Source organism: Vicugna pacos, chromosome 12 (assembly GCF_048564905.1).
Source record: "Vicugna pacos chromosome 12, VicPac4, whole genome shotgun sequence".
Taxonomy (NCBI): Eukaryota; Metazoa; Chordata; class Mammalia; order Artiodactyla; family Camelidae; genus Vicugna; species Vicugna pacos.
The window spans coordinates 39,649,574-39,676,684 of NC_132998.1; the positions used below are offsets into that span (position 1 = coordinate 39,649,574).

The following is a 27,111-nucleotide window of genomic DNA, read 5'->3' on the forward strand; positions in this document are numbered from 1 at the left end:
ATCTATCACCCAAAGTCCAGAATTCATGTCAGAGCCCACTCTCGGTGTTGTACATCCTGTGGATTTTAACAAATGTATACTGACGTGTATCTGTCATTATAATATCATACAGAAACACTGCCCTACAAAACCTCTGTGCTCCACCAATTCACCCGTCCCAACCTCCAACCCTTGGCAATCACTGATCTTTTTCCTGTCTCCATAGTTTTGCCTTTCAAGGTCGTATAGTTGTATTCATACAGTGTGTAGCCTTTTCAGATTTGCTTCTTTCACTTAGCAATACGCATTTCAGCTCCTTACAAGTCTTTTCATGACTTGGTAACACATTTCTTTTTAGTGCTGAATAATATTCCATTGCCTGGATCGACCACAGTTTACTCATTCACCAACTGAAGGACATCCTGTTGCTTCCAAGTTTTGGCAGTTATGAATAAAGCCGCTATAAACATCTACGTGCAGGGTTTTTTTGTGGACATGTTTTCAGCTCCTTTGGGTAAATACTAAGGAGCGTGACTGTATCATATGAAGAGTATGTTTAGTTTTGTAAGAAGTTGCCAAACTGCCTTCCAAAGTGGCTGTGCCATTTTGCATTCCCACCAGCAATGGATGAGAGTTCCTGTCACCACACATCTTTGCCAGCCTTTCATGTTGTCAGTGTTTCAGGTTCTGGCCACTCTGACAGCTGTGCAGTGGTGTCTCACTGTTGTTTTAATTTGCACTTCCCTGATGACATAAGATGTGGGGCATCTTTTCATGTGCTTACTCATCATCTCCGTATCTTTGGTGAAGTGGCCATTAAGGTCTCTGGCCCTTTTTAAAATCGGGCTGTTCATTTTCTTACTGCTGAGCTTTAAGAGTTCTTTGTACACGTTGCGTAACAGTTCTTTATCAGATGTGTCTTGTGCAAACATTTTCTCCCAGTCTGTGGCTTGCGCGTATTTTAAAAAAGAAGTGAATAAGCCACCTTTAAAAATTGAAACTGAAATTAGAATTATCAAATGGCCACGTTACTTTATTAGTAAATGAAGAATTCTGTATTCGTATCTGATTCTCTGTTGTCAGCACAGCCAGGTCTCCAGTTGTTTCCTTTGAGCGCTTTGAGGTAAAGGAATCTAACGAGTAATGGATGAGTACATGCAAATGCGGACTGTGATGTTGTGATATTTACATTGCCCTTAAAATAAGAACTAATTTGTGTGAGGATTAAAAAGGGTTATCCTTCTGTAATTTGAAATCTCTCAACTGCTTTGTGATGAATTTTGCCAGTAAGTTTTTTTCCCAAAAATGCACGTTAAGAGAGAACAAGTGAATCAGAATAATTTACTGTACCAGAGCAAATATTTCCATTTGAGAGAACTAATCATTTATTACTTACATAACTGTACCTTAGAAAGTAGTGAATATTACCTTCTCCTTATGTGTTCCTGACATGTCTCGTTATACAACGTTATAATCATTTAGTTTTCAAGTATAAAATGGAGACCTGTGGAGTTCCTCAGGGTAAGTCCAAGTCGTCCCACCCAGGGATGGAAGGACTCCATCAGTCACCTAACACCACCATCCTTTTGGATCTTGAACTATACACTATTCTGACAGCACACTGAACGCTTCCTTTGCAACATTCTCTCTGAGGTCTTGTTCCCACCTCGTAGCGTCTTCATGTCCCCGTGTGATTGATCTTTTTATCCCTCAGAAGATCTTGCCTCAACTCAGCAGATGTATTACCGTGGAGTTTTTTGAAAAGGTTGAAGACAGTCATTTGGGCAAAGTTGAAAGCATTTTCAGCCTGAAGTGCATCCTGTAATAGATACCAGTGAGACTTTTCCAAAAAGTGGAGGCAACTGTAGCAGGATGGGTGTTCTGGGTGGTGAGATGGAGATCTAGTCGTCAAAGAGGCCCGGGTAGCAGGTGGAAAAGGCACAGCAAGATGTCCCTTTCTTCCAAGCCAGACTCCAACACCCCAAACGCAAGAACAACCTGAAGGCATTGGGTCCAACTTTTTACTTAAATGACTGTGTTTAACTCCTTCTACTAACATGGGATGCCGCCACCCCATTTTAGCCGTAAGAGTAATAGGAGTGACACGCCTTATACTTTTATTTGTAATGAAAACCAACAGGGAGACAAGACCTTTCTTTACAAAATTTTACTTTACGGAACAGTGTTTGTAATCACACACGTTGCAATAGCATTTTCGTCCTAAAGGCCACGAACGATTGCATTAGAAATGCCACTTCCTGGGTTGTGAGCACTTGGAGCTTCAACAGAAACTTCCCTCCAACAAGTATTTGACACTTTACCCAACTTTTCTGCAGGTTTGAAATTTTTATAATAAAAAGTTAGTGGCAAAAGGTAATTTCTTTCTAGAAATTGGCATTTAGAATAACATTTCCCCCTCTTTCTTACCTACCACTACAAGCACCTCTCAGGACCTGCCTGTGTGAGGTGAGATAAGGACTTTGTCATTTTCTATTACTAGGGAGGGATTCTGAGTCACAGAAGGGCTAAGTGATTGTCCTACCCCAGAAATAAGAGGAATAAAATGAAGCAGGATGGTCAGTACGTTATTTTGGGGACAGGACTATCGAGGTGGTAGAGCATCATTTTCTTGGACAACTGCAGCTGCTTCCTAATTGGTCTTCCCACCTCACTTTCTCCCCTCCAGTCTACTCACCCCCTTTGTTACCAGAACCATATTCTGAGATCATGCCACATCTGCGATGTGTAAATATCTGCAATGACTTCTCACCGCCTAGACAAAAATTCCAAACTTCTTAGCAGGACACCCACAGCCCAGGCCCACCTGGCTTTAAACTACCTTTCCTGCGTTCTTTGCCGCTCTGTGCCCTCCAGACCGCTCAACAGCTCTCCCACGGTCATGCGTGTCCACGGCTCCAGACCTCCGCTCGTGCCACTGGCTCGCTTACGTAGACTGCCTTTCTTCTTCTATCCTTCTGGGACTTGTGTGTGTGTGTGTGGGGGGGGGCGGTTTCTATTTATCTGTAGGGATCTACCTCGAATACTATGTTCTCTGGGCCACTTCCCAACACCCAAGGTCAATGAACCCACTTCCTCCTCTTGTTCCTACAGCCCTTGTTTTCTATTGCAATTACTACATTTATTTTCTTACATTCTAGCTACCTGGGGATGTGTCTAACCTCCCCAATCAGACTTACTTTTGTGACAGCAAGGTCTGACTCTTACTGATTTCCATACACTCCAGCAATCATTTCAGATCTAGACACACAACGGTGCTCAACGAAACACATGAGGCTGTTACCAGGAGAAACCTTCTTTTAGGCAAAACCACAGACAGATCTGGGTACAGGTTCAGGCCTCTTGAAAAGAAACCAGAGTTTGTGCCAGCTCAAGAATTGAGCTTACAAGGACAAGGTGATCAGTTATGTCAACAGCTGTACTTTTCTGTTAAGAAATTCTGATATCTGTGGGTAAAGTGCACTAACTGATTCATCCTTCCAGGTAACCTTTAAGAAAACGTCTGTGCTTTTGGACCAGAGCTAATGGGTGAGGAACCTGGATGTCTCGGATATCAGGAGCTTTTCAAAGCGTGGTCCACCTGTAAGAGCCACTCCTGGCTCCTGCCCCTCTCCAGACATCTCAAGAGTCGCAGAGGGGGGCATGGACTACAAGCAAGTACCTCCAGCTTCCTCTAAACATTTATTCCAAGACCCACTGGCCTGGCTGGAAACCTCTCCCTAGACAAGGGGAGTGATGGGGAGTGAGTGCTGTGAATTCTAAGCCTGCGGTTCTCAGCTCAGGTGGCAGACTAGACTTCCCTAGGGGAACTTCTGAAACATATCGATGCCTGGGATGCACCTCACATCATTTAGATCAGACGTACTGGAGATGGGACTTGAGCACCTGTATTTTTCACAAGTTTGCTTCTGAGCCAATGTGGCTGTTGGATAAATGTCAGATTCTTTTGATAAAAATCAGAGACCTCTAGTGGTAAGAGGCCCCAGATTTAGGTCACACTCCTCACTCTCACTATAAAAGTACATTTCATACTAAATTTAACTAGATGGAAAAAAAAACATTTTGGCAAGTGGGTACAGTCATCTAAACTGAGTCCTCTCCACCTCCCTGCATTTGATTAACATCTCCTTGCACAGAAGGGCCAGGCTGAAGGAAAGACAGCAACATTCCAAAACAAAGCCCAGCGGTCTGTGTACCTTAAAGGGGCGAGGGCGGCGGGGAGAGGAGGGAGCAGGGTCCAGGCTCCAGGTCTGGAGGCTGAGTGGGTACACATGCACGTGGGCTGGCTGCCTTCTTATATCTCAGTCATTCAAGATCCACAGGTCCTGCTGTACCTCCTCTAACAATGATACATCGTAAGTGCCACCAATTTCAGCAACAGAAATAATTTTTTAACACCTTTTACGCAAACTTCTTTAAAAAACCCACAGGTTACTGAGCTAAGGTATTGGCTCATATTAGAGAATGTTACAGCTAATTATCCATCTTTAAAGCATTAGAGTGCTATGGTAGCAATCCTGAATTACTCAAAGCAAATTTCCATACAGACAACATAACAAAAGAGCAGAGAAATCCCCATCATAAAGGCTTTTTCCCTGGGAAACTGGTTAGGTGAGGCAGGATGGGGGGTGAATAACCTAGCAAGGCTTTGACTTTAGAGTTTGGGTAAAGAATCTAAAACTTCTGATGGCTCCAGAAAAACCTGGCTGACTTACACCAAAAGATGCACACTTGTCAGACGTTTAATAAAAATAACCTTGGAATCACACATGTGCAAAAATTACTGTAGAAACGGAGCTAAGCAGGTGGCTCATTCAGTGAAAGCTAGGTGTATTTCCATCATGTGGCCTTCAGCAGAGCGCTCTTCACCCACGAGTGGAAGGTTCCTCCCCGTCCCGGGAGAGTGGCTCTCAGACCCAACTCTGACCCACCCCCTTCTCCCTCCACCTAGAAAGCACTTGCTGGATAGGGTGTCAGAGGAAGGAAGGAACTTCCCAGGGGAGATTTCTTAGATGCAGGAGGCCTTAAAAGCTCGAGTACATAAATGGGTGCTCCCATCAGCGACAGCAGACCCAGATCCCTGAGAATGACGGTCACATCGCTTGGGCCAGTACACTTCCCATTCACCTCCTGCAGATCGTGCAGTCGGTAAGAACGGCTGCGAGCGACGTGACCATCAGCAGGTGAGTCTCAGACTGCTGGGAAGTCCCTCCGAAGCAACCAACGTCCCCAGCGTCCTCAGTTTATCCAGACCTCTCAGCAGACTGAGAAACCAGGATTTCTGGGCCGCCTATGTCAGCAACTAAAAGGAATGGTAAATCAACTGATTCTGTTCTTTAACATTCTTTTTAGTTAGAATCTTGCATGGATTTTTTTTTTCCATTTCTAAGAACAAAACTGACACTTTAAGGTTTTTCATTAAATAATCCCTTTTTAGAAAAGTCAAGAAATAATTATTAAAAACTGTGTGTATGTTTGTGTGTGTGTATGTCAACAACAAAAATGGGTAACTGTCAATGAATTCTTGTTTCAGGCCTGTGCCTACCCCTTTACAAATACGACTCACTGATTACAATAGTCCTGCGACAGACGATCTTCACTTCACAGGTAAGAACACTGAGGCATACAGAGACTATGTGATTGCCTGCAGAGTCATATGCTAGAAAGGTCCAGAATCCAGGCTGGCCTGACTCCAGAACTCCCAGTCTTGATCAGCAAGGTAAAATTTAACACATAACGCAGACACTACCATTTTATAACTGGTTGCATGAAGTCAATCTTATCGAGCAGGGAGCAGGGTATGCTAAAGCAGCTTTGAAGGGACTGAGATGTTTGAATTCCTGTGTGATGACCTGACATCTGAGCCCAGCCCTCCCTGCTATAAAGCTGTGGTAAGAGTATTCCTGCTACGCAGAATGATCGTGGTAGTTCGAGTAACCATGGACAAAGCTTGGTGTGGAATTAACTGTAGCTATTATGGTGTTATTTTCAGGATATATTCAAATATCACTTTTGTAATTAACTCACCAAATGGCCTAAAACATTTGAACTGGAGTCTGGAGGCCCCTGGGGTTCCACTAACACATTCTTGGGGAATCTGTGAGCTCTGAAGCGTGGTACGCTGAGCTAAAACATCCTTGTATCGTGGACACACACAGTCCTTTCCACTGACTGCTGAGGCAATACTAAGTTGGCAGGAAATTGTACCTCTTTAAAAAAATAATTAGTTCTTGTACACAACAGTTATTTGTACTGCTCACACCTGCGTAAATAAAGGAACACAAGATGAGAAAAGTCACTCGAGGAAACGTGGCCCACACAAAGACGCACAGGGCAGGTATTCTGCATGGCCAGTGCCCAGGATGTTGCACACAGGAGGCCTCATGACATGACTGGGGAAGGTTCTGGGAAAATGAATATGTATAGTCCCTCACCTCCCCAGAAGGAAATGTAAGCCTAATTTCCCACTAAAGACCATCGTGGGTCTTTTGAAATAGTACAATGGGAAGCAAGGTGCAACTGTTTCTTCTCCAAAATGAAACAAAAAACAAACCAAAGAGACCAACAGTAAATGCGCTTGGCTACTGCAGATGCAGAGGTGCCAACCTCCCGACGACTTCTCACATGGACATTAACATGTGCTTTCGCATTTCCTACTTTGTGAAAATAAAGGATAAGAGGGAAGAATCAATGAATGTCTTCCCACTGGAAGGAAAGAGACACAAACACCTGAGAGAAGAAACCCATGCTGCTACCTTTCCGTGAATTTCCTTACTAGAGACGAACTTTCAAAGAATATTCCTGATGAAGTCTCTGTGGGATCCTGCTCATACACTGATGGGCATTCCACCAGGTGATGGGAAACAGAAACACAAGAAAGCTGACGAAGGGCGTAATCCTTAAGAGCTTAGCCTGACTGGGGCCAAGGTCTGAACGCCACAGCAGTTCATCTTCTCTTCCAGGTTGTGCCATTCCGGCAAAGGGTGAAAGGGCTGTCTCCTTTGTAGGGAAGGACCACTCCGTCCCTGTGCCTGTGGATGTGACTCTGACACTACTGCTGTCACATCTAACCTCCCCTGTCTCCCCCCCCCCATCATTGCGTTATTTGGGAAAAATCACTAACCTGCGCTCAAGGAGACCCCGCAGCTTCTCACCCTGGGATAAGCTGCACAGAGCAGCCGGAGGCAGTTCAATTGCAAACCAGGATCTGCAGTCATACGAAGTATTTTACTTTGTGGCTCGTATTTGTAACCTGCTTTGGTTTTCTCCATGCACAGCCCATCATTTTGTGTTACCTGAGTTTCCAACTGTTAGTCCTTTGGGCCCCTCGGGTTCCACAGTTCCTGCTGTTCAGACAGAAGCTGCTGTCTTTTTGAGGCACCTGTCAGGAAAGCTCAGCATGAGTTCTGTGAACCCCATATGCCCTTTATTTTAAGTCAGACTATTTCTAACACATTTCTTAAATGCAGTTAAATTCTATTCAGAGGTTTAGCTGTTCTGAAAGCCATCAACTGTCACTTTGAGGGCCTCCCCGGGACCTCTAAAATGAATCCTGAATATACCACAAGATTCCATTTTAAGTCAGACCTTCCAAAACACGCTCTCCCTATTAGCTGAAAATCTGTTAAACTATTTTCACATGATGTGTTAATAAATGTCACTGCAGTCATAGAGATTACTCCAAGAAGATTAAAGGTCATGCTAACCCTTTTAGGTCTCGTAAATCACCAGTGTCCTCAAATGCAGGAAAATTCCTGCAAAGGAGGAGTTTCTCCAATAACCAAGCGAACATTTATAACTGAAAGATTCACTCTTAAGGAACTATCCAGGAAGAATTCAAGCACAAGTACTCGGTGCGCGCGCGCGCACACACACACACACACACACACACACACACGCATGCACGCACAGACACAAGGCTCTACGAAATTGTTTCTGTGCACTTAGGAAAATGGATCAGAGACAGTCTGCTGTATCCTCCAACCTTTAAATACAGCCCTCTACATGTCGATGACACTCTAAGCAGGGAACTGAGGTTCCTGGAAGAAAGGAAGCCTATGGTTCTTTCAGTCACTAGAACTCTCTTGAGAGAACGTTTCCTGGGGGCCCAGGCAACGGGGCCACGATGAGGAGATTCAAAGCCAGATCACTAGCAACAGTGAGTCTGCTATGTGCAGAAATGAAGCAGTGAGTTTAAAAAACATCTTTCTATTTACAACAGCCAAGACATGGAAATAACATAAATGTCCATCTACAGATGACTGGATAAAGAAGTTGTGGTATATTTATATAATGGAATACTACTCAGCCATAAAAAGAATCAAATAATGCAATTTGGAGCAACATGGATGGACCTGGAAATCATATTAAGTGAAGTAAGCCAGAAAGAGAAAGAAAAATACCATTTGATATCACTTACATGTGGAATCTTAAAAAAATGACACAAATTAACTTACTTACCAAACAGAAACAGACTCACACAGAAAACAAGCTTATGGTCACTGCGGGGGAAGGAGGTGAGAAGGGATAAACTGGGTGCTCGAGATTTGCAGGTACCAACTATTATACATAAAAGAGAATAGAAAGCTATATATAAAATAAACTAGAAAAACAACAAGGTCCTACTGAATAGCAGAGGGAACTATATTCAGTATCTTGTAGTAATCTATAATAAAAAAGAATATGAAAAGGAATATATGTATGAATATGTATGACTGAAACATTATGCTGTACACCAGAAATTGATACAACATTGTAACTGAGTATACTTTAATAAAACAACAACAAAACATCATCTTTTGAGTACCTACTTTGTACCCTACCCTCGTGGTGTGTCACCTTGGCTGTCGCTAATCCTCACAGTCCTCTGAGGTAGGCTAACTACTCCCCCTCTTATACACTGCTGAATCCCTTTCCTTGCTTTAGTTTTCCATAGCACTGTCACTTTCTTTTATACCATATTAATTATTTATTTTGTTTATTGTCTGTCCTCAGGAGAATGTAAGCTCCAGGAAGGCAGGTTTTCTTGTCTTTTATTCACTGCTGCATTCCCAGGACCTAGAGTGAGTGAATGAATGAATGAATGAATGGAGGCCCAGAGAGGGTGAATGACTTTCCTCTGTCAAACTACTCACTGGAGACATTTAAACTCAGGCCTATGTGCTACACTGACTCACATCAGGAATGGTTAGTTGTGAAGATTAGAATCTAAGACATACTCTAAGGAAGAGCACCGCATTTACTGGCTGGCTGACTAATGAAGGCAAAGAAAACCACCAGATGTGAAAGGAGTAGGAAGGAAATGAGCCTAACTTTTGATACTTGACATCTTGTGCGGAAGATAAAATATAAATCTGTGAAGCCCAGAAAAGCCTAGTGGTCAAAATTCAAAACGCAGACCTCAAAATGCAAACTTCAGCAAGGAACAGTGAAGCACAGTGGGCACGGTCTCCACAACATCCTGTGTTATGAGGATGTGGAAATCCTTAAGGGTCTGGAGTCAGGCCTCAAATCACCACCCCACTGTTTGCTACTGTGTGACCTCAGGAAAATTCCTTAATCTCTGTAAATGGGGATAATTTATATGAGTTTCCTGAAGACTGATGGAGATACACATGTATCCATGCCCACCATGTGGTAAATGCTCACTGCATATATTACTTCTACTGTTATCAGTTCAGTGTGGTTAGAGAACAGGGTGTTTAAAAGGGGACCAGTAGAGGTAAGTTAGAAAAGTAACTGGGTATACTCTGTATTTGACCGTGTTAAACGATTTTGACCCTGGTCTGTAACAGCACCTGCTTTTCCTGACAGTTGAACTGAAATGGATTAAACGGCTTAGGGTAGTTCCTCAGAGGATTTCTCCTAAGACTAGGGAGTTCCAGGTGGGCTAGGCCTCAAAGGGCATCTTTGGGATGAAAAGGACGCGCGGGCCATTCTGCAGGTTAGGGGTTCAGAAATTTAAAAATTAATACCAACAGCCAACGGCACACTAACGTTGTTAGGACACTTCACTTTACCCATTTAATCATCACAGCGATTCAACAAAGCTGATATTTTTATTATTTTCCTGATGCCAAAGTGGAAGACTGCAGCTTAAAAGAGATAGATGATACAATCAAGGTTGCAAATTTAGGAAGGAGTGGGAACACCATTCAAACCCGGGCCGCCCCACTCCAGAGGTCCTTTCTTCACACCGCACTTCTTAGGCTCGAGCGGTCAGAATGCCATTTTATAAAATGTGCTGAGGAACTGCAGGGTTCAGAAACATGGGTGAAGCGAAACGTCTGGATCTTCAGGTTTGACAAGTGTTATGACCATCCTCCCAAATTGGTGCCCCAGCTCAGATAACCGCACTTTAAAAACAGCTAAGTAGAAATGAATTTCCCTCCCTGCCTCTTCTGTTGGAGTTCCTGGGCTGAAAGATGTCACTCTTGTCAGGCCAGCCGCAGGGTATCCTGCGTCTCCTCGCCTGCAGGTAGGTCCCAGTAACAGGAAGGTCTTGGGGAAAGGGACATCTGTTAAAGAGGTGGGAGCGGATCGGAGGCGTCGGCTTCAGCGCAAGCCTCCTCCAGCTAGAACTGGATGATATCCAGTGAAATATGGGAATTCTGTTCCAAGGGATGCCCAAAAAAGGCGCGAGGAGAGGAGTGCGGCAACCCCCACCTTCGCCGAACACGCTCCTCCAGGGGCGGCCTGCCTGCAGCAGAGCTCCAAAATTGGCAACCTGGGCCTCGCAGCCACCTTTTTTTAGCCTACATTCCCCAAACCAGGGAAGAGGCGGGTGACTAAAAATGCAAATTGGAGCTGGGGCGGCAGCAGGCAGGCCTGTGGGTGCGGGGCTAGGGGAGACCCCACGACCTCAGATGCCCTCCGCTCTATCAGCGGTGGGCGCAGAGCGCCGGGAGGGCGCTGGGGAAAGCCGCTCCCCTCCGAGCCGCTGCCCCCGCTTCCGCCTCCCCGGCGGCGGGACAATGCGCGGCCTCTTTTCCGCCGGTTAGGGAGGGGCGGCCGGATTAGGGCCCGCGCCTTCCGGCCGCTGCCGCCCCTCCCATCCCCCCGGCCCCCTGGCCGCGCCGGCCGCACACAGGTGGTTTTCCGCTCGGGAGCGGCAGGCCTCGTCACTTTTATATAACAATAGAGTTCTGCGCGCCGGGAATGCGCCTCCCTGCCGCCGCCGCGGCCCCCGCCCGCCACGCCTCCATCCGGCTCCCCGCCCGCCCTGCCCCGCGGTACCCGGGACGAGCGGGGCTGGCTGGCCTGGCCAGCACCTCCCCCATTACCTGCTTTCTCTGCAGCGCGGCAGACACGTTCCCCAGCACTCCCAGCTCTTCTCTGGAGCTCTTCTCCCGGCAGGCACTCCTCCTCCCCCCTCACCCGCCTTAGGCCGCTCAAAAGCCCAAATCCCGCTCTCGGCCCAGCGTCCGTCCTCCGGGGTCGCCCGACGCCCCTCACGGGCTGAGCGCGGAGGCCGCCGGTACTAATGAGAAGCGCAACGCGCAGGTGCGGGCGGTGCTCCGCCAGTACCCAGCGACCCGCAGAGGAGGGGGCTGCTGCTGCAGCAGGGAAGTGGGTAACCCGTCTCGGAAAGTCGGAGTGGGGTGGAAGTCTCCCCTTTGACATGCCTCTCGGTCTACAGTAATCAGTCGCCAAGCCTGTGAGCCCCCGCAGGGTTCAGGCCTTGCGGGAGGACTGACCCAAGCGGATGGTGGGGCAGCCGGCCCGGTTCTGCGCGCCTAGGTGCACCTCGCCGAGACAGCCCGTCCAGGCCGGTTCCTCTGTTGGAAGCTGAGCTTGCTGCCCAGAAATGATTAACGAGCGCGAACCCCCAGCGCGCAGTGGGTGACGGCGGCGGGGGTAGTTTGGGTCCCCGGAACAATGGCTCCTAACGCCCCAGGCCGTCGCAGAGGAATAAAAGCATTGGACTGCCCAACGAGTTTGTTTCTGCAGCCTTCACTGTTTAAAAAAAAATAATTAATTAAAAAGCTATTTTTAAAAAAGCTTGCTACCTATTATCTGGACAACCAAACATTTGTTTCTTTGCTTGCTTAAAAATGTTTCAACAAAATCCTGGTTTGTTTCAAAAGATGTTGGATTAGCATTTAACACCTCATCGGTCACTAAAGCCCAGGCAGTTCACCAGCCCCAACACAGCCTCGGCTAAAAGAACATCAGAGCAAACAGAACTGGGCTTTTTAAACTGGCAAACAAATGCCACACACTGCCTAAGGGGGAAGGGGGCGGTTAAAGTGAACTCCAGTCCAAATGAGTTTAAAGGGAATAAAAAGGGAAAAAGTCAGCACACGTTTCCCTAAAGCTAGCTTGCGCGCACAGGCGTCGCGAACAAGGGCTTTTGTGCCTGCTAATTGCACCATTTGTGCGCAAAAGTTCCGACGCGAAGTGTGAACTCTCAACAGAAGGAAACATGAGACAACTGAAGTGCCCTGGTTTGTGTGCCCTGCTCCTCCTCCGCCGCCGCCTCCTCTTCTTTCTCCTTCCTCCCGCCGAGCCCGCTGTTGCAGCTTGTTTGCACTGGAGCTTATCCGGAGCGGAAATTCCTTTCCGTTTTTGTGAATGACAAACTCATTAACAATTCATCAACACAACCTGTTCCAGCCGGCCCGTCCCCACGGCAACAGCCCCTTCCGCAGCGCGCTCATTGGCTGGCCTGGAGAATGTATCCATTGAGACGCTCGCTGTTTGTATCCATTGAGGAGCTGCCTCGCGCAGGGGGTGTGCGAGTGCTGAGTCCAAGGGAGAGTGAGCAAATCGAGGCTTGAATAATCCGAGAAAGACGCCCGGGTGGATTTGAGGCGCAGCCTTGGAGGGAGGGATTAGAAGCCGCTGGACTGTTTTTTTTTTTTTCCTCCCCTCTCAGTAGCACGGAGTCCGAATTAATTGGATTTCATTCACCGGGGAGGAATAAAACTGTCTGGGCAGCTTCATTCAGAGAGATTCATTGACGCCAAGAGCGAGCGGCTGCAGCCAGGTGCAGAGGGAACCGCCGGCTTCACTTCTGGTCTCTCTTGCCCCAACCGCTCACCCGGTTTGGGAAGGGCGAGGTGGAATTAAAACCCATCTCCGAGAGCGGCGGCTTCTCGCGGCGCTCTCGGCCTATGCCTGCCCCGAGGGGCGTCTGGTAGGCACCCCGCCTTCTCCGGCAGCTCGACCCCCATGATAGATACGCTCAGACCCGTGCCCTTCGCGTCGGAAATGGCGATCAGCAAGACGGTGGCGTGGCTCAACGAGCAGCTGGAGCTGGGCAACGAGCGGCTGCTGTTGATGGACTGCCGGCCGCAGGAGCTGTACGAGTCATCGCACATCGAGTCAGCAATCAACGTGGCCATCCCGGGCATCATGCTACGGCGCTTGCAGAAGGGCAATCTGCCGGTGCGCGCGCTCTTCACGCGCGGCGAGGACCGGGACCGCTTCACCCGGCGCTGCGGCACCGACACCGTGGTGCTCTACGACGAGAGTAGCAGCGACTGGAACGAGAATACCGGCGGCGAGTCGGTGCTCGGGCTGTTGCTCAAGAAGCTCAAGGACGAGGGCTGCCGGGCGTTCTACCTGGAAGGTACGTGCCGGGGGAGCCCCGCTCAGGGGGCAGGGCGCGGGACACGAGGCTGCGGGCTGCAGGCGGGGCACGCGGACTGCAAGCGCCCCTGCTGCGCTTGGCTGGCGCTTCTGAGCCGCGCTGCTGCGCCAGGGGCTGTCTACCCGCTCCAGGCTGCGAACCTCACTTGCCCCGCACCGCGAGTGGGGCCCGAGCAGAATCGACCGGCTTCCGGCCACAGGCACGGGCAGTTTCTAACTAGCTCTCCTTCCTACCTGGAATATCCTTCACCTCTCCCTGCTTTCTATCTTTAGATTTTGAATTCAGATTTGCAGGACGGCAGAGGTCGTTGGGGTGCACATTGGCACCTTCCAACCCCTTAAAATATTCAGCAAAGTTGCCATTTTGTGCATTTCCGGATTAAAAAGAATGAAGGTTCCCAGGGGAGGCGGGCCCATTCGTCCTATTCGCAAAGGTGCAGATTTAAGTGTCTTTCCCTTATATTTGGCTTGGGGCGGGGGGAGCGGTTGGTAGAGCGCTGTGGTGTGTTTCTGCGCCCGGCTGCGGCTCTCAAAGCTGTGAAAACTACTGCGGGATCTCGGGTTACATGATTGCTTTTCTCGTTCTGGCAGGTGGTTTCAGTAAGTTCCAAGCCGAGTTCGCCCTGCATTGCGAGACCAATCTAGACGGCTCGTGTAGCAGCAGCTCGCCACCGTTGCCAGTGCTGGGGCTCGGGGGCCTGCGGATCAGCTCCGACTCCTCCTCGGACATTGAGTCTGACCTTGACCGAGACCCCAATAGTGCAACGGACTCGGATGGCAGCCCGCTGTCCAACAGCCAGCCTTCTTTCCCCGTGGAGATCTTGCCCTTCCTCTACTTGGGCTGTGCCAAGGACTCCACCAACCTGGACGTGTTGGAGGAGTTTGGCATCAAGTACATCTTGAATGTCACCCCCAATTTACCAAATCTCTTTGAGAACGCAGGAGAGTTCAAATACAAGCAGATCCCCATCTCGGATCATTGGAGCCAAAACCTGTCCCAGTTTTTCCCTGAAGCCATTTCTTTCATAGGTGAGACTAATTAACAGTCCCCTTTCAGACTTTTAAGTGTAAAATTCCTAACCATTCCTAGAGTCTAAACTGTTAACCTTTCTTGTTGCTTGCTAATTTGTCAGACTGCAGGTTTCTAATGTTCCAAGGGCATTCTTAATTCTGTTTTATCTTCTTCCTAAGGAAATGTGTCTTTGGACAAGGCTGCAGACCACAGGTGTATTTGAAATGCTGTCTGCTTCTTAACTCTGAATGCAGTCATTTGAAAGGGAGACCATTCATAAGTAGACAACAGAATTTTCCTACAATCTGTGGACTAGGGGAAGGCCAGAGAGACGTGCTCGTGGTAGACAGAAATTCTAGCATGGCTTTGTAATTTTTAAAAGCCCTGGGAGTTGTTTTAGGACACCAAGTTAGTTGTTGGAAAGCCCTGTGAATGCTAGATGTTGTAATTCAGTTGAATGCTACTGTGATACCGGTGAACAGTGAGACAGTGAGGGTAACCTGAGCCCAGCAGGAAGGACTGTGGGCTGAAAGCCTGGAGAAGCGAATCTCCAGGCATTGTAATGCATTTCCTATTACAAAGGAACTCATTTTCAGGCCATGTCGACATCCTGTTCCTCCTAATGGGCTGTCCCCTGTGACTTCCCTCTCTCTTTTAAAATGCCTGAATACCTCCATTGTTAGCTGCACAACAGTTGGAGAATAATTTAATAGACCCTTGCAGTCTGCTTGTCTGTATAAAAGGCATTCACGACCATATTGCAGGGCTTCTGGTATTCACATGCTGAGGCAAAGAATGCACACATTAAGGAGTTTTTTGCTGGCAGAAACTTAATACAAAAGCTCCCTTTTCAGAAAATATCTGAAATATGTAATTGTGCCCAGTGTCCATGTTTTATCACAGTGATACATTTTCTGATGCCTGCAGGGTTCAACTGCTGCACACGATTATTTTTTATCTTTTTATTATTATTCAGTTTTCAGACTGATTATTCACAAAGGGTGGTTTTCAGTCTACTGACATTTTGCCTTTCTTGTGTGTTTTCAGATGAAGCTCGGGGCAAAAATTGTGGTGTCTTGGTGCACTGCTTGGCTGGCATCAGCCGCTCGGTCACTGTGACTGTGGCTTATCTTATGCAGAAGCTCAATCTGTCCATGAATGATGCTTATGACATTGTGAAGATGAAGAAATCCAACATCTCCCCCAACTTCAACTTCATGGGCCAGCTGCTGGACTTCGAGAGGACGCTGGGACTCAGCAGCCCCTGTGACAACCGCGTCCCGGCACAGCAGCTCTATTTCACCACCCCCTCCAACCAGAACGTCTACCAGGTGGACTCCCTGCAATCCACGTGAAAGGCTCCCCACTGGGATGTGTCCGCTCCTTTAGCAGTCTCTCTTAGCAGCATCAGCTGGGCTGCTTTCTTTGTATGTGGCCCCAGGTGTCCACATGACACCAGCTGTCTGTATTAGACAAGGTTACCACGTGTGGAGTTGGTTACCACAAAGGGAGAGATGTGCTCCATTGCTGGAAGAACAGGACATGCTGCACAGATACAGGCAGAGTACGTTTGCTCCACACTCCTGTGTACAGCCTACCCCAGCAGGGACTGGAATTCGAGGCCTTCCAGGTATATAGGGTAGGACCAAATGGTAGGGTTAGGAGCATGTGTTCTTTAGGGCCTTGTATGACTGTTTCCTTTTGCATCTGGAACTGACTCTACATTGTCTTCAGTGAAGACTGATTCAACTTTGCATACCGAGGAGCCAAAGAGAGGTTTCAGCTCTGTATCTGTAGTATCAGTTGGCAAAAAATAAAAAGAAATAATGAATCAATCAAGTGAATCTGATACTCCATTTGATTATTGTAAATATTTGATTTTAAATCACTTGACGTGTTTGTTTGAATTGTGTTTGTTTTTTCTTTCATGGGTTTAAAAGAAATCATCCAAAGGGAGAAAGAGCAAGTATGCCACTTTTTAACAAAAAAATAGAAACTTTCACTCTTTTGTAATCCAAAGGAGATATCTGCAGCAAGCTTGACTTTACCGATTCTGAACGAGATTTTCATGGACATTTATATTACAGAGACCTTGTTATGGTGCAGTCTTCAGTCTATTCCTATATCTTCCTTGTGATTTTTTTTTCTTTTAATGTAGTTTGACTATGCCTTACCTTTGTAAATATTTTGGCTTGTATTGTCTCAGAGGGGATATCTTGGAAGGACACCAAAACAATGGCTCACTTTTTTTCTTTTTAAACTTCAGCTGTGCTAAACAGTGTATTACCTCTGTACAAAATTCTTCAGGGAGTGTCACCTCAAATGCAATATTTTAGATTGGTTTCTTTCCTTTTTCAGAACAATGTGTGCGAAACTGGAAGTGTGTGTGTGCGTACAGGCACCCCGTCGACAGGCGAAAGGCATATGATTGTGAAGGAGGGAGACTTAAGTGGCTCCATTATATTCACGGTGTAAAGTTTTGAGCTGAAACTTATTATAAGAATGTAAAACCTTAAATTATTAATAAATAACTATTTTGGCTATCAAATGTGTATTTCTTAAAATTCTCTCCTTAATTGTACTTAACATAGGAAGGGACACATTTTAGGACTTCCTCAGTTGGGGACTGATGTTGGCCTGTAAAATAGCTGTAGGAATAAATAGCAGGGCAGAGTTCTCATCTTTTAAACTCCCAAGAATTTTTCAGGTACAGTCTATGAAATTAATCTTTTGCTTTGAATAAAAATGACAGAAGGGATTGACTTTCTCCCTCGTGGACATCTAGTTCAGATTAGCATCTAGTTCTGGCTTATTTAAGAAAATTGAATTCCTCTTGAAGAATGAAGCCATAGAGCACAGCTTGCTGAAGTGTAAGATTTGGATATTCATGAACAGTCACAAAGAGGGCACCAGAATAACAAGGTGACTGTCAGTGTTAGCCTCTCCTTCCCTGTGGGCATCTTCTGCTCAATAATACTTAGACACGCCAAGGAGAAAGTAGAGCTAATTCTTCTTCAGGTTGGTAAGTGACAGTTGTACCTGCAAATTATCCTACTGTTGGAACAACAAATAAATCAGGAATGGTGTCTCCCCTTTCCTTTCTCATGTACAGGGCAAGGCATAGCTAAGCTTTCTCACTGAGCCCGGATGTGGTTACCGTTTCACGCTGGCTCTTGAAGCATTGTCACTCCGGTTCTTATGTGCTTCGCACTTAACTGGTTTAGAATGTGGGCCAGAAACCCCTACTGAACTTGATGTTGAGGTTATTTTGAACAGTTTTCTTTCTAGGTGAAGGCTTAATAGCCTGTCATTTTCCTGGGAACATCCCTCTCCTTGTCCTGAGTGTCTAAATACACAAGTCAAAATAAAAATAAAGGGCAGGTGTATGAAATCAAAAGAACAAGATCATACCTACATTATGAGCCCTTTTTGAATGAGCTTAGTCCCTTTATCTATAGGAGGGGAGAAAGATGGGCTTTCCACCCACACAGTCCATGTGAGATGCCAGTTGGATTGTTTGGTAGGAGGCAAGTGCCCTGATTCTCTGCAATCATACCAAGCTGTACAGAGTGACTTTTAGCAACTAAACATGTATGAAAGGCAAACAGTAACAGTGCAGAAAAATACTGAAGTCAGTCTCCCATTTGGGTGCCCTAAGTCAGCCGAAGCTCCGAAAGGAGAAGTGGGTTGCAGTTCAACTTGGCTCCTGTTAATCCAGTTCTGAACGGTTTCCGCTCCTGGCATTCCCTAAACTGCCTCTTCAAAGTAGGGATTTGCAAGCAGCCTTAGCAATTTCCTGTCCAGCTGCAGCTCAAGTAGCTGTGTGCTTCCCCCCGCCCCCAAACCCGTCGCCCCTTTTCTCTGATTTCTCTCTCTTTTCTTTTTCCTTCTTTTTTCTTTAATATGGGTGGTGGATAATTTTAGTGCATTTCCTCTTTGTGGATTCTCATCTCCTTTCCTCCTAGAACCTGCAGGCAGTGAGTTCCTACTGCTCTGCTCCAGCCGACAGCTGGCCTCCCCAGCACTTCCTCTCGCTCCACTGTGGGTTTGTTGTTTGTCAGTCCACTTCTGAAATTAATAATGTTTTCTGGCCAAGTGCCATAAGCCATTACCACAAAGGGGAAGTAACACATATGAATAGCAGGAAGCCACGCAGGGTCACAGTGTGCGCTGAACCTGCGGAGGGAGCATAATTGAGCCGGGCCCATTCAGCAAGTGTCTGCCAGCGGCTAAGGGAGAAGGAGCTCCCAGCATTTCAGCAGCTCAAGCTGTGAAAAAAAATTGTTTCCAATAAATTGGTAGCAAATGGTCTTTGTCATCAATCTGAATAAAACAGGGAGCAAGCAAGAGTTTAGGGCCCCCATAAAGTTGCCATGTTTGGGATTGCTCCCCCCTCCCCACCACCAACCTGGCATCTTGTTTCATAAGACTGGTGAACAGAGGGGTGCCGCCTCCCTTCTGTTGCCACAAAGGGACTCATGGTGAAATGGGGGAGGAGAGGGGTTATGGTTCATACAGGCCAGAAGATTCAAAGAGCGATTCTGTCTTTCCTTTTCTTCTATGGAAGGTGGAAGGTTGTAACTGACAGCATGGGCCCCCACCTCGCCCTGCGCCTCCCTTTCTCTCCGCTATCCCTCTCCATTCCTTTGGTTCCTTTGTGCTCGAAGGAACCGGGGGAAGGCGATCGTTTTGCATCTTGAAGTTGGGCTCACTTCCTGAATGGAGCCCTGCATGGTTACTAAGGCAACCTTTGCCAGCAGCTGCGGCTCCCCGGCCTCCCTCCTTACCTGCTGTCCCCATTAGTGGCTTCCTCAGGTCTCTGAGAAAGTGTTACCTTTCCTGGCTTTCTGCATGGGGTTAGGGGGTGCGGGTGGATCTTTCCAAGCTGCCGATTTTGGGGGGCTGCAAGAGACAGAAAAATGTGCAGCTTAGTAGTAGAAACTGGTCTTAGAGTTAAAATCAGACTGAGAAAGGGTTATCTGGGGATAGAAATACCAGCAGTGGAAACTTCAAAGCAGTGGAAACGGAGACCCAACAATTAGAAGACCTGAATGCTAACTCTCACTCATGAATCAGATAGCCCTGGGCAAGTCACTGAACCTCACAGAGTTGCTTTTTTCCTTGTCTGTAAAATGAGGGAGTTTTACTTTTCACTCTAGGATTCCTTTATAATTCTAGCATTCTGGTACACATTACTAGATGACAAAATGATGCAGATCAGGGGAAAAAATAATATTTATTAAGGGTGTTAGATACTGTAGTTCATGTACAATATTCTCTCATTTGATCTCAAAGTGATTCTGAGAGAGGTCCTATTATTATCCTTATTTTTCAATGAGGAAATTGAGGCAGAGAGACGCCAGCAGTGCTTAAAGTCACCTCGTGGGAACTGGCAGAACTGAGCTTTGAAGCTTTTAGCTCTTGTGGTAAACTGCTTGTCATCTGCATTTGCTTGTCTCTATAAAGTCCCGTGAGGCTGGCCAGGAAGTGGTGACCCCATTTTACAGCTGAGGAAGTGGAGGAAGCAGAGGTTAAGTGACCTGCCAAATCAAACCCAAATTCAACAGCCAAATCAAAAGAGAGCCAGAGGACCCCGGCTAGTGTGTCATCAGGAGAGGTATCCTGTCTGTCTAGAAGCTTCCATCCTCCCTCTCCATGGGGAAGTTGCCCTATCTTGGGCCCGTGAGCACACCAACTACAAAACTGATTTTCCTAAGGATCTCGAGAGTGGCTACTGGCTGTCCAGCCGGCCTTGATCCCTGACAGTCCTGCTCTTGCAGGATCACACAGGTGAACCAGAGGTCGTTTCCTCACCCTGATCCCTCTTGGAGGGAAGCTGGGGAGGGGGAGGAGAGATACAGAGAGACAGAGACAGGGGGAGAACACAAAGGGCTGCAGAATAAGAGAGGCAGATTAGAAAATAGTGCAGATGTGAAACACAGCAAGGGCAGGCCACGTAGCACCTGGCTGTAAGTAAATATTCTTGAAACATCATCTTAAAAAATCAGTCTTCAGACTTTAAACTGCTTCAAAAGGATCACTCTGGGTGTAAATTAAATGCAGTTTCTCACACAGTAATAATCATTTCCCAGAACGTTCTACAGTCTTTCAAACACCCTTACTCTTCTTGTGTTCCTATCACAGTTGGCCCTGAATCAGTCCAATTTTGGTGACAGAAACTTCAAACTTCTTTAAAGTCCAAAACTGATTTCCTAAGAGTATTTAAGGGCACAGAACAAAGTTCAAACAATTCACAAATATTTATCCAGGCCTTGATCTGTGTTGCACAGAGTCCATGAAACAAGGTTAAAATAAAAGGCAACCGAAGACTTAACAAGCCCCTAAAAGCTAATGAAGGCAAAGTCATGTCTCAAAGTGTTAACTGCTCAATCTTTCTGCGAGTGCCCCAAATCAAAGCGGAAGCCCCAAGGAACTATGGTGCAAGTCCTTGTATGACTGTATCTGCTGCAACGGTCAAAATAGCATTCTAGATCCTGTATTTTATTTTTTATATGGGAATGGACGAATAACCCACATGTATGCAGTTTGGCCTACCCACTTCCCTATTTTGTCATGGTAAATACCTTTAGAGGCTCTGTGCAGTCTTTGTTTCAGACCACCATACCTCCACAAATGAACTCTCAGACACACAATGGAAAATAGAAGAAATGTACATTATTTGATAATGACATCCTAAAAAGCAACAAGCCAAAAAAAAAAAAAGTTGTCTCTTCTAAGCGAGATTTCTTCTTTTCCTGGGTTTGGAGACAAAGTAAGTATTTATTACATTAAGAATTTTTCATGAGGTCTACCTTAACTCCTATTGCAAATACTACCAGGAGAAGGAAGAAAGAGAGGAAGGCACAGAAAGGGGTCTTTGGGAGCACAGAACTCCAAGGACAGTTGTAGCAGGAATGTCCCTTTATCTTATGCTCTGGTTATCACTGCTACCTAACAAACCACCCCTAAACTTAGTGGGTTCAAACAACAATCATTAATTTTGTTCATGGGTCTGCATCTGGGCAGATCTCAGCAGGGAAGTTTGGTGGCTGCTCAGTGCGGGATCGGCTGGGTAGCCCACATCCTCATTTCCGAGATGGCTCACTCACATGGCTGGCAATTGGTTCTGGTTCTCAGCTGGGAGCTCAGCCAAAGGTTGGCACCAGAGTTTGATTCTCCCTGATGTGGCCTGACATTCTCTCACAGTGTGGTGCCTGAGATCCATGGTTGAAACCCCAACTGACAGAGTCAGGTGGAAACAGTGACTTTTAGGACTTAGGCTCAGAAGTCACTTCCTCTGTACACAAAGACCTACCAAGGTTCAAAGAGAGGAGATGAAGGAGGGGCAAGATTCTGGGAGAGCATGTGCGATGGGAAATATGATCACAACCATTTTTGGAAAACAGAGCCTGCCATGTCTTACATGGAAACTGCTTGAATGTGGGACTCTAAGAAATAATAATAAGCCCCCAAATTAGTCTCATGGCCTCATCTTGAAAACATCATAGTTGTCAACAATGCTGCAATCATTCTTTTAATCTAACTCTTTTTTTGTCTGTCTCTAATGTTCACGACAGCGTAATACCATCAAAACAATCACAAAGATTGGCTCATGAAATAAAATATAAAATAGTTCTACAAAAGAATATTAATGTTTCCATTTGGGTAGAGAAAAATGTTATGCTTGTGACAGAATCCCCCAAGTTACTGAGTATAGTGATAGCACATTATTTCCATGCAAAATAGTATTTAATTGTATTCATAGTGTTCCATTGCAGGAGACCATCTTCCACGGATGGACAGTCGGGATTTTTCCAGTTTTAACTATTATGAACAATACTGCTAAGAATACTTCTGTTCACATACCCTGATAGCCATGTGCACGTTTCCCTGGGGATACAAGAGAATGGAACAGGTATAGGCTGGGTAGCTCCCCGACTTTCATAACGACAAATTGTTTTCAAAGTGCTTGTACCGATTTATGGTACCACCAACAGTGTTTGAGTTTTCATATTGTACACTTGATATTGTCAGACTTTTAAAAGTCTTTTTAAGACTTTTTAAGTTTTTGCTTATCTGGAAGGTAAGTGATTGATAATGATTTGATAACTTACTATGATTTTACTTTTTGGTATTCTGATTCCTAATGAGGTGGAGCGTTTGTCTGGTGCTGATGGACCAAAGGATATTTTATTTTGTAAAGTGCCCATTCAGATCTCTTGCTGAATTGTCAGCTGGGTTACTTCCGTGGTTTGGTTTTTTTTTTAAATTATTTATTTATTTAAAATTTTAATTTAATTTTTTTAATAGAGGTACTGGAGATTGAACCCAGAACCTTGTACATGCTAAGCATGCACTCTACCACTGACCTATACCCTCCCCTATTTTTTTCTTCAATCGATATAAGGAGTGCTTGGATATCCTAAATGCTAGTCCTTTATTGATTTTATATATTAAAAATATCAGTGCAGTGCTTTTCAAACTTTGTTCCTCTGGTCCTCCTCAGGGAAGGGCATAGGTGCATATGGGGGCAGGTTGTACACTCTATAACTCTAAAAAGTGCCAGAGAGATAATAACAAAAATGGCAGTGGCCGACCTGCATGACCTTACACGGAGCACTTAGGGAATCAAGGGATTTGTGGCTAAAAATGTTTGAAAACCACTGAATCTATTTAACAAACATGGAAACAGTTAGAGAGATTGAGTTGAAAGACAATTATCTAGACTTAAGTGGGGCTGGTCGAGAAGCATTTTAAGAGGTACTAAATCTTGCACCAAATTTTGAAGAGGGGCGTTTTTTCCACAGACATGTGAAAAGGATGCTAATTATGCTTAGATTTGGGAGTAGAAAAAGCCAACTTCCTTGTAAGGCACAGCAAAAATATTTTTCAAGTTGTAAAACAGACAGCAAAAATCAGGATACCCAGAGATATGGGGCATGAAATTGAATGAGAGTTTGCAGACTGTAGAAAAAACTGCAGTTTTTGGTTGGCTTAGCCTCCCTTTCTAGCTGCATCTTGAATTGGAAAACCTTCAGAGCTTTCCCCCTTGTGGGTACAACCTTATTCTCAGTTAGTTTGCTAGAGCAGCTCACAGAACTCGGGACAACACTTAACTTACGTTTACTAGTTTCTTAAAGGATATGATTAAAGACTACAGATGCACAGTTAGATGAAGAGACACATAGGGTGAGACTTAATGTTTTCCAGTGCAGAAGCTTCTGTCTCTGTAGAGTTAAGATGTGTCACCCTTCCAGGAAGGATGTGTTCACCAAACTGGAAGTTCTTGGAACCCCATAGTATTGGAATCTTTATAGAGGCTTCATCATATAGGCATGATCGAACATTAACTCCCTTTTCAGCCCTTTTCCATTCTCAAGGTAATGAGAGGCAGGGTGGAAAATTCCAAGCTTCTAATCATGGCTTGTTCTTTCTGGTGATCAGCTCTCATCCAGAGCCCACCCAGAGTCACCTCATTAAAACAAAAGACACTCTTATTGCCCAGGAAATGACAAGGGTTTCAGGAGCCTCATGTCAGGAACTGGGGACAGAAACCAATATATATATTTCTTATTCTAAATCACAATATCACACATCTAGTTACAGAATTCTACTGTATCAGGGAGAATTAGGTTCAGAGGCCTATAACAGAGAACAAAAACTAAAAATCATCAAAACTCATGAGGGTTTATTCTCTTCTGTAAAAGTCAGGAGGTGGGAAATCCTGACCTGGTAAGACCACGTCATGGGATCATTTGAGACTCAGGCTAATTCTAGCTTTGATCCCCACGGGTCACAAGGTGGCGGCTCCGTGCTTGCCATCATATTCACATTCCAGTCAGGAGGAAGGAGGAGGGAGGGAAGGGAAAAGAGTGCACTTCCCTGCAAAGTCAGTTCCCTTAAAGAAGCTTCCAAGAAATCCTGTACCAGACTTGTATTCTATGAACTCAATGGTCAGAATTAGCCACATGGCCACAGCTAGAGAGACTGGGGAATGTAGACTTTTAGCTGGGCATGTGCTTCCCCTAATATAATTGAGGTTCTGCTACTTGGGAAAAAGAGAAGACTGAATGTGAGTTAACCACTTTCTTTCCTGGAGAACACCCTATCCCCACTATAGAGGCAGGTACCTGAGCCAGGCCAGGGCAAGAAGAGGGTCTCTTCATTTTCCCATCTCAGTAATTGGCTCAGGGATAAGACATGATTCAGGTTCAACCAAGCCAATAACACTCTGGATTTTGGAAAGGATTTTTTCTTAGGGTTGCTAAGCCCTAGACCTACTGAGTTAGAATCACTGGATATGAGGCCCGGCAATTTGCTTTTTAATAAAAGGTCCACAGGTGATTCTTTTGATTGGCTAATTTGGGAACTACCACGTAAGCCATAAATATGAAGCCAGTTAATTTAATCTAGCATCTCCTCTCTCAGGAGCTTCACAGAGCAGCATAAAAGGGAGCTTACAAGGTGTCTTTCATAACATGGGCATCAAAAGTGTATAGTTTAGCTGTAACTGTACCATAAGCTATTATGAGCTCACTACTGTAGACTCTCCGAGAGTTACGATTTTTTTCTAGTTTATTACCTACTCTATAGAGTAGTATTTGAAAATATAAATTGTCCTAAAAATACTTTATTTTAATTTCACCAGGACTTCTAGGTCTGCTCTGCTGGGACTGTGTTCACTCTATCAGAACCCTCTGTGATTTTAGACTCTGAGCCACCAACTCTCATATTTTGTCTTTTCAGGCTGACGTATTTTAAAGTCTCTCTGATTTCTTTAGAAACCCTAATAAGTGACCTTTGGATACATTCCAGTTTCATTATGACATCTTTGAGGTTTAATGACTGGAACCCGACCCGGTATTTCTGAAGCAGACGAATTCTGGTGTCTCAGTGTGCGTGTGTGTGCATGTGTGCGTGTGTGTGCATGTGTGCGAGCGCTCACGAGACTGTGCTTTCTATTTTGTTTTTAACATCCTTCCTGATGATGCTTGCTTTTGTGACTGCGACAATACTTTGGACCGCCTTCTTCAGGGAATGCTCTACAATGATGCCATCATCCTTTTCCTGGATCACGTCTGCACTTGGAGGCCTTGGTCTCCCGAGAACAAAGTGGGCTCCCTTTTCCTGTGGGCATTACGTGCAGCTGCCTCCCCTGAGCGTCAGTGTTCTCTGCCCACTCACACAGCTGTGGGAAGCTTCCCAGTGTTTATTCGTTTCACTTTGGTGTTTCAATTACCAGAAAATCTTGGTGTCATTTATCAATCTGAGATTTCACTTTATGGACGTCTACATCGCTTCTGGAAAATGATAAGCAAGACCAGTCCATATACAGATTCGTGAAACACACAATTTTTAATATGTCCTCAAACAGAAGAGTAATCATCCCTTTAACGTGCTCCTATAATACGCATCAGCAATCCACAAATAATAATAGAATCTGATTAAAAAATAGTGAGCCTCCTATGAAAATATAGCTTTATGATAATTAAAAAAAATCTTTGCTCCCTGCAACCACAATTCCAGTGAAATTGCTCTTCCCAAATTCTTCTCATAAGGACATTTTGGAATTGCCACTAATTTTTACCCAAAGTTTCACATTCTGAAGGCCCTTCTAATTCCTTGACAAAATCAATCAAAAGTTAAAATGTGTTTTTTTTTAAAGAGATGCTGGCTGAGTGGACCATAGAATATCTCAGTTCAGATCCCGTTCTCAGCCGTGGAATGAAAATTACAGGCTCGGTCAGTGGATTCAATCTTCCCAGCTGAGACTCCAGCTCTTTCATTTATTAGCCATGTGACCTTGAACAGGTTACTTAGTCTCTGAGCATTGCATTTCCTCATCTGAACAATGGGAATAATAGTAACACTTAGCTGGTGGAGTGGTTGTGAGCACTGAATGAGACAGCAGATGTAAAGCACCTAGTATGAAAAAATTATGATAGTAAGGCTCTGGGGAGTGGAATTATGGTATATAATTATTCATTCATTTATTTATTTATTCAGTAATAGACATCCTATTGTGTTCAAGAAATGTTATAGGGGCGATTAAAAGATAATAACTTAGATACAAATCTTGACCCGTTAGCCTTGAAATGAAACTAATAATGAACATAAATCATTATGGGGTATAGAGTGACAAACAGAATAAAGTTAAGAACATAGATTCTGGATTTAGACTGCTGCAGGTTCAAATATTAGCTTTATTCCTAACTACCTGTATAACCTGAGACTAGTTGCTTAACCTCATTAAATTTTTCCTCTTCTTATCTGGGGAAAAAAAGATGGAGATAATAAAAGTATTTACCTCAAGGTGTTGTTATCAGGATCCAATGAGAAAATGTACATAAAGTACTTAGTACTTTTCCTGGTGAGTAGAAACTAATGTCACCTATGTCCATAAAATAGATCCAGAAGAGGTACTACAGGAATTCAGAATAGGGAAATGCTTTTTATTCTTTGGAGAAGGGAAGGGTCATGGAAGACTTCCTGCAAGTGGCTGCTAAATC

At 45.2% G+C, this 27,111-nt stretch overlaps 1 protein-coding gene and 2 long non-coding RNA genes across 7 annotated transcripts in view; 1 reads left to right on the forward strand and 2 right to left on the reverse strand.

Annotated features, from left to right (window-relative positions):
* The window catches only part of LOC140700217 (uncharacterized), a 73,635-nt gene extending 62,200 nt beyond the window's left edge, over positions 1-11,435 (reverse strand). For all 5 annotated transcript variants that reach the window (XR_012078546.1, XR_012078545.1, XR_012078548.1 and 2 more), the window contains exons 1-2: positions 11,280-11,435; positions 7,293-7,378 (exon numbers count right to left, since the gene is read on the reverse strand). This is a non-coding gene — a long non-coding RNA (uncharacterized lncRNA). The remainder of the gene's footprint in view (positions 1-7,292; positions 7,379-11,279) is intronic.
* A 1,250-nt stretch (positions 11,436-12,685) lies between these two features.
* DUSP6 (dual specificity phosphatase 6) lies at positions 12,686-17,145 on the forward strand. The gene is made up of 3 exons (XM_006197884.4): positions 12,686-13,570; positions 14,182-14,619; positions 15,650-17,145. Exons 1-3 carry the CDS (start codon positions 13,171-13,173, stop codon positions 15,955-15,957), a joined length of 1,146 nt encoding a protein of 381 aa, XP_006197946.1. The 5' UTR covers positions 12,686-13,170; the 3' UTR covers positions 15,958-17,145.
* Positions 17,146-19,435: 2,290 nt separating this feature from the next.
* The window catches only part of LOC140700220 (uncharacterized), a 46,333-nt gene continuing 38,657 nt past the window's right edge, over positions 19,436-27,111 (reverse strand). The window contains exon 4 of the long non-coding RNA XR_012078552.1: positions 19,436-19,504. This is a non-coding gene — a long non-coding RNA (uncharacterized lncRNA). The remainder of the gene's footprint in view (positions 19,505-27,111) is intronic.